The sequence below is a fragment of the Neovison vison genome, chromosome 11 (genome assembly GCF_020171115.1).
Source record: "Neovison vison isolate M4711 chromosome 11, ASM_NN_V1, whole genome shotgun sequence".
NCBI classification, from domain to species: Eukaryota; Metazoa; Chordata; class Mammalia; order Carnivora; family Mustelidae; genus Neogale; species Neogale vison.
The window spans coordinates 131,984,249-131,997,641 of NC_058101.1; the positions used below are offsets into that span (position 1 = coordinate 131,984,249).

Consider the following 13,393-nt stretch of genomic DNA (forward strand, 5'->3'; position numbering starts at 1 on the left):
TTTCTCCATCTCCTGATCCCTGAAGGTTGAAGTACAACAGACTTCCATCCCTGTACTCTTTGCTTCCTAATGTGCACTCCGTCTCTAGTTTATCTCAACTACAGAGTCCTTTACCTTGCCTCTTTATTAGTATACTAATAAATCCTATATGTACACATCTTCCTCCAAATTTTCCTTTAATTTCCTGACTCATATTCCACCAAATAAATGGCATTTTCCTTGCTTTTCTAAAAGGGATTTAAATTTAACTAACCTTAAATGCATATATATGTGTATACATTTTCCCCTCACATCCACTTTCAAAAGTGTGAGTCCCCCAGTGTTTCACATTTCCATAAATGACTCCTCAAATTTTCTTTTTTTAGGTGATCTTGTTTTTTCTTAATTACCATAAACTCCATCCCCACTTCACAGAAAAATATGTCAGATAGCCAGACAACTTTGTACTTCCAATGGCACTACGGTCATCTTGATTCAAACTACCCTCATCTCTCTTACTTTTGGGTAACTACAACTAGATATTAATTGCTCACTTAATTTATGCCTTACCTTTCTGTACTAATGAATTCTCATCCAACATCTCTTTACCTGTCATCAAGAGGAAAAAAAATACTGACAAAATGTAATCACAATTCATGCCTAGATTTTGGTGGGAGACTTTTAGAGAGACATTCTACAAATCACTGGAAATTCATATATTGATGAAAGAAACATACAGAAACAAGTCTTTAAAGTGATTATCACATAGAGGAACACATGAAATGCTTCACATCTGTCTGAGTACACACCACCCTCTATTGTAACCATGAGGTTGCTAAGTAATTTATAGGCAGATGATGGTGTGTCATGAACTAAAAACAAACTGCACATTACCTGCATTAAATTAATTAAATTAATTTAATTAATTGAAATTCCTTATACTTTCCTTAACCAGTTATCAAAAGAGCAACACCATTAATTACCTATGCCTTACATTGTGCTGGAAAATGCCAAATCTCCTTTCTTCAATATGATTCCCTCCAAATATTTTTTTCACGTAATTATCTAGATGATAACATTAGGCAAAGCTTCTCACTTTCCCATCTGGTTTAAAATTTTTATTATTAATAGGTTTTTAAATGCCCTCTACAGTACCTAAAGACACCCCTCAGAAAGGATTTTATTTATTTATCTTTTTTAATTGATTTATCTATTTATTTATGAGAGAGAGAGAGTATGCAGGGGAGGGACAAAGGGAGAGGGAAAGAAAGAATCTTAACCAGACTCCACGTCCAGTGCAAAGCATAATACAGGGCTCAATCTTATGACCCTGAGACCATGACCTGAGCAAAAATCAGGAGTTGAACACTTAGCTGGCTGAGCCACCCAGACACCACCCACTCGGAAAGGATTTTAAAAGTGAAATATAAATCAGTCTAATAGAGAAAAATTTTCAGTTGCACTTTCTAGAACAGTTTATCCCCAATTACATATGCTGAATGTAATCAATGGAAAGTTTTCCATCATCCTATTTTACACAGAAATATTAAAGAGAAAAGTTTTAACGCATTAAAAAAAAATGGTTGTAAAAAATGTTCTTCACTTGGTATGGTACAGAAATGTCACATTCTGCATTTGAAAATCCGATACTGAGAAAATAAACATTATAAATGAAGGTGCCAGTGACTGGTAATGACTGATAAAATATTTCAACAGTCTCAAGATAGAAGAAAAATTATTTGAACTAATAAAAGGTTAAAAAATGTTCTCATTTTTTGTCATTATTGAATATTGTGCTTATAGCTACTAATGGAATGTTCATATAATCATAGAAAACATGCTCTTATCTGGTTGCATCTGTACATTTGAATGTATGTGCATATATACATATGCAACCAGATAAGAACAACTTTTACATCATAAAATAGGTCCATCTACCTGCACCTGAAAGTGCTTAGTTTAACACTAAAATGTTAAACTAAAATATTTATTCTATAGCTTGAAACTGAAGAAAAATTATATCACATGAAAATATATAAAAACAAGAATATCCATGTTTTTTAACGTTAAATTAAATTCTTATAACAGGAAACAAAAGGGAAATTTTGGTAAAAATTAAATGCATCAAGAAATGCACTTAATTTCTAAAGTTTTGGTTTTGAAGAGGGGAGTAAAATAACATTGTCACCTTTCTAATAGATATTCTATTTATAGCATAAGATAAGCAAAACCAGCCTAAACAAAATCTATGAGGAAGGTTATTATAAGATAGCTCTTCAAATGACAACCAAGAAATTAATAATAAATATATTTCTAAACTCAAGTTAGTTATTTTTTCTTTAAGTAGTCTTACCTACAATCAGAAATTTACTACCTTAATTAACCTGTTATAACCTGGCAAATTCAATAATGTAGTAATTCAACCAGAGTCTTTTGATGCAAGATTATAAACTAATATAAGCCTAAAAGAAAATATATGTGGCTTTTGGGTAAATTGGAAGGGGAGATGAACTATGAGAGACTATGGACTCTGAAAAACAATCTGAGGGGCTTGAAGTGGCGGGGGTTGGGAGGTTGGGGTACCAGGTGGTGGGTATTATAGAGGGCACGGCTTGCATGGAGCACTGGGTGTGGTGAAAAAATAATGAATACTGTTTTTCTGAAAATAAATAAATAGGAAAAAATAAAATAAAATAAAATACTAAGAAAATATATGTGGCTTCACAGATTCAAATTTGAGAATTTATTGCAATTAAATGTTCACAGTTATTGTATAAAGTTACAGTCTTAAATAATTATTATCTGTTACTATGTTCTTCAGTTGGTTAAGAACTATATCAAGTGTGTTACTTAATCAATCTTCAAAATACCACAGTGAGCAAAAATGTTTCTAAATAATGTCACATGTTCATGGAAATCACTATTAAAAGTAAAGTTTTAAAAATCTTAGGCAAGTAAGATATCATGGCATATATTTCAGCAGAATATTTGGAGCATACATGCACTAAAGAAGACAGAACCCCTTGTGTTTGCTATGCAAGTGTTTTGCCGGCCATTTTTAAAGTCTTAATCTCACCTTCTTTATAGTATACTGGCTTGTTACTATGATAGAACAATAAAAAACACTAATAATAATAAACACTGTGTCAGTGTTTTGAAATAAATAATAATCAAATTACTATTATTATCACCTGTATTCTCTCTCTTTCTTTCTGGTAATATTTTTTAATGTATTTTTTAAGTAGTCAATATCCAAATCTATTTCTTTTAGATCATTTTCATATTATATGTAAAACCTCATTTATCCACTATCTATAAAACTATTTAAAAATAAATTTTTAAATATAAAAATCCCATATAATACATAATGTCTACAGAGTCCTTTATAGAATTTTCAAAAATCAGAGGAGAAATAAACATTTGGTATTATTTTAATAACAAATGGTAACTTTCTGAGTGTACACATTACAATGATTTCTTATTTATTTATTTATTTATTTGACAGAGAGAGATCACAAGTAGGCAGAGAGGCAAGCAGAGAGAGAGAGAGGAGGAAGCAGGCTCCCCGCTGAGCAGAGAGCCCGACGTGGGACTTGATCCCAGGACCCTGAGATCATGACCCCAGCCAAAGGCAGTGGCTTAACCCGCTGAGCCACCCAGGCGCCAATGATTTCTACAGATATAATGAGCAATGCACAGAATTCTATATTTCACATTTTGATTAGAGCGGCAACAAAATTATATTAACTTTAATTAAATGTTAAATGTGAGATAAGTTTTGAAAGTGAAACTCAGCTCAGTCAATTTCATAACACCAAATTCAGAAAGTTTTATTGTAAATCTACCCCAGTTCCGGGGATTAATCAAATTGGTTTGATGTTGTCTGTGCTGAGGGCATTCAAGAGATCTAGAGCATCTGTGTGTATGTTATGGTCTTAAGGAGAGCACATTTGTAGTTGTCCAATTCATTCATTTCACTACCATCCTACAGTTTCACTTGGCTAATACTGCCCAAATCCCAAAACAAAGCAAACAAACACATATCTAGGTGTTACTTTCAGTTTAAATATTTATCAAGGTTACTATTTTTCATGAAATGGATAAAAGACAAACATAAAATAGAAACTGTACAAAGCCTTCCTTCAAAAAAAGAAAAGGTAAATTAAAATCCCATGTGTTTTAACAAAATAATTAAAATGGCATTGTATCATTGGCAGCCTAGTTTTCTAGCTCAAGTCCTGTCTTTAAAAAAAAAAAAAAATCAGGTAAAGGAACCAATTAAAAAATGGAATATGAATGTCTCTCCAGATCATACCAAAGAAAAAGAACACAATGTCAGATCTCATTCAAATAGTGCACACATAGCCATAAAAACCATATTTCCCAAGTTGTTATTGTTTGTGATGCACATTTAAGTGCACAGAACATTTGCTTTTATGGCAGTTTTATTCTCAGCACAGTAAATGGCAAAAGGGTTTCTGTTCAATTGACTTTCTCATAAAAGGTTTAATTCCTTACTCATTTTGGCATAAGTTATATCTTGAGTTTCTTACTCTATCTTATATCTATTGTCTGAGTAAATCAATTCTGCTGTGTAAGACAGACAGACCCGGGGTAAGGGTAAGAGAAAATTATACTTGTTATTAGTGACATGAATTGCAGAAGCAAGAAGCCCTTTGGGGGTAGAGTGGGGATGGGAAATGACTTTAAGCCAAAACTGCTATCACAAGGAACAGCTAGGCCCTACACAAAAATAGAATGTTTTATGCTATGTGATGGGGTTCAGTATAGTTCACCTCAGAATGTGTCACTTTGGCATGAGGGTTATTTCCAGACAATCTTATTTGAAGACAACAAAAGCCCGACAGACCCACGAAGACCATTTTGGTTCCCTCCTCCCCACAGCTGCGTAAAAGAACTGAGATAGGGGGCCTGTATCAGTAGTATTTATTACAGAAATTTTTTTGTTTGTTTTTGTTGTTTGGTAACATAAAGAAAACTTCTCAGCAAGACATGGCAAACATTTGTTTACCAAACTTCTGCTCTTCCATCTCCCAGTGTCTTCTCCAGTTTGAAGTCCCAGACCCTTACCCTCTTCTTACTTCAGGATGCATATAAACCTCAGTTCCCTGTCAATGAGTCTCATTTTCTTATGGGTCCCCATGTATATGTAATTGAATTTATTTTTCTCCTCTTACCTGTCTCATGTCAATTTGATTATTAGGCCAGCCAGAAGAAAAAAAATATAGAAAAACTTTTTTCCTCCCCAACATATGCCAAGTATCATCTTAAAGTTTTTCGTGTCATTAAAAAATACTGTAATATTCTATATCCGATTATAGTCAGTTTCTTTGTAATCACAGAAATGTGAATAAAAATAAATTTAAAGATGCTATATTCTTAGATATGTTTTATTTATGGTTCCACATATCTTAAATCACTTAAGAAATTTCTTAGTGAATCATTGTCTCTAGTTAAGAGTTAGTAATAACAAGTGCTAAGCATACTACTGAGGTGTTTAAATATTTAACACATACAGTAGAAGGGAGAGAAATAGATACAGTTATAGGTATAGATATATGCATAGATATAAAGATGCAAAAGTAAATATAGATATAAATCTCCCTAACTTGAACTCTAATCTTGATTTTAATATAATCAATAAACATGATTATACAGATATAAATCACTTTAATAAGTTTAATATAAATGACAAACATTAACCTGATAAATTTGATACGTAAAATAAGACTTAACCTTAAAGTTGAAATAATTAATGAATAATGTAAACTGTACTTTCTTTAAAATTATCTTAAGTATTTGCTCAAAATTTTCAGTAGTTTTTCGTATTAAACTCTTTTTATTTTGTGATAACTGTAGAGGCATATGAGGTTGTAAGAAATAATAGAGATTCTATGTACTCTTTACCCAGTTTCTACCAATAGTAAGATTTTGAAAACTTTAGTACAGTATCATAACCAGGATATCATCTTTAACACTACCCACTGATCTTACTCAGATTTCCTGTTTTATATGTAACCATTTGTGTGTGGATATGAGTTTAATGTAATGTAACACATGAGTAGGTCCCTATATTTAACACCATAGCCACGAAGACATAGAGAAGATCTCTCAGTATTTTAAAAAATTAATTTTAAAACACTGGTAATCTTTTATAGCAGATGTTAACAAACTTTTTATGGGAAGATCCAGACAAAATGTTTTTTATACTTTGCAGACCATACTATCTCTGTTATAAATACTCAAATCTCCTTTCATTTTGCAAAAACATCCAAAGGAAATTCCTAAATAAATGGCTGTGACTCTCTTCCAATAACACATTGTTTTAAAAACAGTGGACTGTAACCTGAGTTTGGCCATTAGTTGCTTGTTTGTTGACTCTTATTCTAAGGTTTACATAATTACCTTTTATTAGAGCTAAAAAAATTTTTTTTGGGGGGAGGAAAACTCATTCCTGTTATTTAGTTTGTTTTGATTTTTTTCTATTAAAAATCTAATTAAACATAGGTTTTTAGCAGTTCTTGAACTTAATATTTTAATTTGCTTCTTCCTTTGGGCCATTATATAATTGCAGACATTCTGTGGAAAATAAAGTTCATAATCACAAGGATTAATTTGGGCCATGACAACCAACCATGTCAGGCGTTTAGCAGTCATGAATCTTGTTTTGCACCTTAAACTTGGTCTACTGCACACCAGTAAGACAAGTAACTTATTGTTTGGTTATACATCACTTAGTTCCTTTCTGCTGAAATAAATTCCTTTTGTGAGGTATACATGTGTTAGGCAAAATCCCAAAATAAATAATCCAAAGACACAAATTCTGAGACCCGAGTAATGCATAAACCCTTGGTAATTAACCCAGATAATATAAATGAATTTTTTTAAAGATTTTGTTTATTTATTTGACAGACAGAGATCACAAGTAGGCAGAGAGGCAGGCAGAGAGAGAGAAGGGAAGCAGGCTCCCTGGTGAGGGGAGGGGCCTTGATCCCAGGACCCTGGGATCATGACCTGAGCCGAAGGTAGAGGCTTTAACCCACTGAGCCACCCGGGTGCCCCTATAAATGAAATTTTTTAATACTAGGTGTAATTAGTTAAAGAAGCATTTTGATTTATATATGATGACAAAGTCTTTTGAAAAAAATCAATAAATTTGATAAATTTAAGTCTGAAAGACAAAAGTTTTTCAAACCATTGTTTTGTGAACTCATAGGGCAGAAAAGATTCCTAGCTATATTCAGTTCATCTATGTCATGCTGATATACACATTGATTTGTATTATGCCTAAGTATCCAGCAATAAAGTTGAACATTAGAATATACCAAATGTTGTTTTTTTTTTTTCTCACATGATATCTAATATCATATGTTTTCACATAACTGATTGCTGGGTGTCAGTTGGACAAAACCTCATTTTGAGAATGTATCTAAATTATCTTAATAGAATATTATGTATATAGTTGTATGATGTCATGGATCAATGGCACAGCAATATTGTTACTGTACCATCTTAGGTCGAAATGACAGAATAAATACACACACACACACACACACACACACACTCTTCCATGAGTTCTAAAGCACATTTCTAATAGAATTAATTTTAATTAATTGTAAAATAGATTTGATAGAAGAAGAGAATAAATTGAACTTGAAATCAAATCATATGCTATTCTTTCTATACAAGAAGAGAACCTGATATCATAAAATACTCTGTGCATGAATTCAAGGTGCACCTAGTTCACTGTTGTAAAGAAACGATTAACACTTTACTTCAAATATATCAATGGGCTTCTAGTAGCCACACTGACTACAGAGTATGTCACCTTATATCATCTGAAAAGCTCTGTATATAACTTTATTATCACCTTGGAAATAATATTTTATTTATTCTACCATGTTTGAGAAAGGAAAGTTTTTAGCCATTTTACTTAATATCAGAAAAGTCTTAAGTGTAAATAAACTTGAGGAAAGTTATGAAAAAATGGGATGGGAACCAAGTGAAGATTAGAAATCAGGTTGATCACTATCCTATTTGAATGTTCTGTATATTTAACATCTCAGAATTTCAGTCATAGTTTTGACTATGAATAAGCAAGTATTTTCTCCAGTAGAAACAAATAAAGAGAGGCTCATGGGTGGCTCAGTGGGTTAGGCCTCTGCCTTCGGCTCAGGTCATGATCCCAGGGTCCTAGGATTGAGCCCCACATCGGGCTCTCTGCTTGGCGGGGAGCCTGCTTCCTCCTCTCTCTCTCTCTGCCTGCCTCTCTGCCTACTTGTGATCTCTCTGTCAGATAAATAAATAAAATCTTTTAAAAAAAAAAGAAACAAATAAAGACAAAATAGGCTTATGAATAAATAACATTAGAAATGTTCTATGATTTATGTACTTATATAGCACATTAAAATAATTTCTAAAATTACTTATTCAGCAATACTTTTTCATAAACCATAAACAGTGGTTTTGGGTACCATGAAAATAAATACCAATATTTTTAGGTTTTAGGTTGTTGTAATCTCACATTTACTATGTAAATTTAGCAGAATTCCTCAGAGTTATTTCAATGGACATTTACGGGTTCCATCTAACCCAAATTATGTGGTGCAAACTGAAACCCATCGTTTTTAATCAGGAAGAAATGAGATGTTATCCCAGCATGGCTTGGCATTCACTATTCACTCAATTCCACTCCAGGTGCTTTTCACTGGGTAGATTTGGCCTGTTGGCTGAATTGGCCTCCCTGTGTCCTAAGATAACTGCCATGATTGGGAAGCCATATGGTGCAATGCTGTAAGCTATATTAAATTTGAGTCATATTTTGGCCAACTTTGTACTCATAATTGAGATTCAGAATTGTGTCCATGTACATTTCTATATACTTACTGCTTATTGATGTAATTAAACTCACATTTTTTTCTTTCTCTTTTTAAATACTTGCTGATATGAAATCATGCTTCAGTTTAAACTTAAAGGCAGTAGTTGAGAGAAGGAAAGGAATAGAAGGTGACACTTTAGGTTCACCCCGTATTTACCTTTAAAGAAGCAGTCTTCGTTGTGAACAATGGTAATCTTTTGCTTTTTCAGGCAAGCAGCTCTATGGACCTCACAGTGGTTTTCATAAAATTCTCCATCAGATCCACACACAGGTTTATAGTGTCTCTTGCAAATGTCCATACAGGCACATTCTGGTTGCCCTGTCTCTCTGCTGATGACGCAGTGCCTTCCCAAACCACAGTATTTATTCTCACAAGACCCCAGAATGCCATCCTGAATCAGGAATCCTGAAGACAAGGAAGAGGAAAATCATTTGCATTCATATGTTTAAATATGTGCATGTCAAAATATGAAATAAGGAAAAGTCTATGAGAAATATAGTATAATCAGGGTTCAGTTGTTCTCAGTACAAAAGAGACTTGTATTAGACAGGTAGATGACCTTTTGAAAACACTCTCAATAGTCTTTCCCTCCTACCGTGCTGTGGTGGAGCTCTTTTCTCCCTTTTCAATGAGTAGTGTGGTCCTTAAGAACATGATCTCCAAAATTCTACTGCCTGAGTTCAAATACTGATTCTACCATTTATTAGCTATATGTCTTTAGACAAATTACTTCTTCGTGCCAAGTTGTCCCATCTGTTACTGATGGTAATAGTATGGACTCCCTCCTAAAGTCGTACAAAATATTACATGTAAGAATCCACAGGAATCACTTCCCTGTCATATAGTGAATGTTAAGTAAATGTCAACTTTTACATTAATAGTAGGAAAAATGATATGTATGTATATAAAGCAAGAAATAAGAATGGGAAATAATTGTGCCTTGAAAACTCCTTGGTGGGTTCTGGTAGCTGATCTTTTCTTGTTTGACCTTTGCCACTGGACAATCACAAATACATTTCTTAACTAAATGAATAAATCATGAAGAATTCGATTTTATTGCTACATATCAGTTTAACAATCTCCATTGGCATCAGAAAAGAGTAAGTAGATCCAGCAGTCTTGTACTAAAACCAAACTAATCAGCTTGAATCACCACACTTTTAAGACAGATTTGGCTTTTCTCCTTTGAGAATTTATCTGACTGGAAAGTAAAAAAAATCAATAAACTAAAGACACACACACACACATATGCATATGTATATGTATATATGTATTTTTAATTTAATTTTAATTATAAATATATTTTAATATATTATAAATATAATATATTTATACATAAGTATATATTTATAGACACACACAGATATAAGATATAAAAACACAGATATAATATATACATATACATACATATGCATGTGTGTATATACATACACATATGAAAAGATTTGTGAGGTAATATACTACAGTAATTTTCTTATATATTTAGTGTATAATTTTAGCTTGTTGATTTAAGACCATCTCTCCACATGACAACATCATAATAATTAAGAACACAGATACTGATCCAGAGCTTAAACCATAACCCCACCAGTTACAACATTTAGGACCTTGGGCAAGTACCTAAACATCCGAGTTTCCTTGTCTGTAAAATAGGAATAATACCATATTCTCATAGGATTATCAAAATTAAAGGGCTTGGCACATGTAAAACTCCATTCAATTGCCTATTATTATTATTATTATAACTACCTTTTTAAAGACTAGTTTTCATAAGGACAGATATAATACAATTGAACAAGTATTTAAAAAAATCATATTTATTTGTTTTTAAATGAAACCTATAACGCAATTTACTTTACTATATACACGTATTACCAAATGGAGGGTAGCAAATTTAATATTACAAAAAGAAAAGACCAATACTATTTTGGTATAAAATATAAAAAAAATCAACTATGTTTTTTTTTTTTTTAAGCATGTCTTTTAATAGTGGTATAAATTGGAATAAATCTTCTCAAAAGCAATTTTTAAGTACTTGAACTTTGATACCACATTCCAATTATTGAGAAAACAATCTATAAAATTAAAAAAATAAAAATAACTAAAAATATACATAATTTTCGGAATAGATCTTCTCGATATAGTGTTAATTTATATGATAACTCACTGAAATATTTAGTAAATTTTGTAAAATATACTTAATGTGGTAGTTCCTAAAATTTGGCATGCATTAAAGGGGCCTAGTGTAGTTGTTAAAACATGGATTCTGCCTCCAAGCCACCTCAGAGTTTTTGACTCAGTGATCTGGACTATGTATAGCCCAAAATTTATATTTCCAAGTTCTCAGGTAATGATTACACTGTTGTTTCTGGGATCATACTTTAGGGTCTTTGATTTATTGAAATTCTACTTTATATTTAAAATAAATACAACACAAGGAAAAGGTTAGGTAAACAATTAGGTAATGTTCTTAAAGGGAAAAGATGAGAAGGTTAGCTATGATTAAAGGCATAAAAAATGCAAGTATTTAGAATTAACTAAGAAAAGAGAGAGAAAAACAGACAGCTAGGTGGATATAATACTGGGGAAAGTTTTCTCTTGGCATTACTGCTTTCTAATGTTCAATGAATTCCATTTTAAAAATGCCCTAAATTATTTCAATAGTGACTATAAAATAATGACTGATTTCAATTTGGAAAATACTTTTCCTCATCCTTATGCCAGTATTTATGCCAGTTGGTGATCTAATATTTATAGAGCCTAAGATATGACTGTCAGGAATCTGACTCACATATCTGCATACCTTAGATTTCCTCTGTGTTCTTACTAAGTTGTTTTTTTGCCATCATATAGTTTAAGATTTATCAAGAGAATAATTTTTTACTGTCAAGGAATGAGTCTAATGTTTATTGAAAGTCTGATCGTTTTACATTTTAGTTACAAATGAGTTGGCTAACTGAATTAGTAGTTTTCATTTTGGGGAGGAATGCTCTGCTAAAAATGAAGTCATTTCTCATATATCTAGGTTGGTAAATTGAATTCCTAGAGTCTTTCTTCTTAATTTTTTCCTCTCAAAGCCTGTACTCCAGCTCAGAGATTTGTATTAGGATATTGGCCATTTTCTAGAAGTTAATGAACTAGTTAGAAGCTGCATGTTGCATGTAGTTGCTACAATTAAAGGAAATTTAATTAATTCATATGCAATCCAAAAGAAGACTCATATTATGTAAATGAATAGCTAGAACATATCCTTTCTGACAGTAATTATCCATGACTAACGCTGAACTTAAGTTTCAGCTGAGATTAAATCAATTTAATCTGATCAACATGTCAAAGATTTCTTTTAAGTACATTCAGTCAGATGACACACTAAATGAATTTTAATCAAGAACTTATATCCTGCTCTCTCATAACTTGATAAAATAGCATTTGTTCCCAAAAAAGTGTTGTATATTTAACACTTACATCATTTTATAAATTCTATGCCTTCAGAACGTTATAAAAACTCCTCAGATTTAAAACTAAAATGAAACCTTAAAAGATAAAAGACACCAAGTTATAAAGCAAAATAATTCTATAGAATTCTAAAGATGGTCATTTCAGATTCCCAATCATGACGCACTCCTCTTCAGGTCATTTATATATGAAATATGCAATTTATCAAATAGTACTTAATATAGATTTGACGTAAATTGAAGCTTTAATATAGATTTGATGTAAATATAGATTTGATGTAAATTGAAACTTTACTGAACTCTACTTATTATTTGCAAGGTTCTATGTTACTTGCTATAAGATAGACGAAAAGAATAATAGTTGACACTTTTTTTAGTGGCTCACAAAGGGCATATGGCAGAATTTGAGTGTGTACCTCAAAGTAGTGAGGTAAAAATTTAGGGGTACATTTAGGGGCACAAAAGAGAGTGAGATGGATAGTAACATGTAAAACCTCACAAGCAATGTATCATGTCGCAGTTGAGGTTAAGTCTTACAAATGGGTTAGACATTCAGAAGGCTGCTCTAGGAATAGACAAGGTAAGAAATAGACTGATACTGAATTGAGAATAGGAGCAGCAGAGGAAAGAAACAACCAGATATTGATATGCTAATGACTACCTCTAAATGATTCCAGTGGAATAGAAACATAATTAATTTAGAATGCCGAGTTATTTGAGGTATTAATTGTCTCATAAAAATTTATAATGTTCGAGTCCAAAATATGAGTATTAGGTTAACTTTGATTTGTTAAACAAAACAGAAGATTTTTGGCTAGAGAGCAGGGTTAGAGTCTTTGCTTTTCTATTACCTATTTGTCTGACTTCATCCAGGCTGTAATGTCTTCAGACCTGATATTCAAATAGTTAGATAAGAGGGAAGTAATAAATTATCTTCAGATTTACTCTCATCTAATCCCTTCATTTAAGAATGCTTGGCAAAACACGATTTTGATTTTAATAAAAGCTGTTATAAATATATTAATAAGCTTTCTCTAGAATGCTTCATATTTAAACTCA

General features: G+C 32.0%; 1 protein-coding gene across 1 annotated transcript in view; it reads right to left on the reverse strand.

The window, feature by feature from the left end:
* Positions 1 to 13,393, reverse strand: part of FSTL5 (follistatin like 5) — a 764,561-nt gene that overhangs the window by 506,447 nt on the left and 244,721 nt on the right. Inside the window, exon 4 of the mRNA XM_044224773.1 lies at positions 9,036 to 9,284. Coding sequence (XP_044080708.1) covers positions 9,036 to 9,284 — 249 coding nt within the window. The remainder of the gene's footprint in view (positions 1 to 9,035; positions 9,285 to 13,393) is intronic.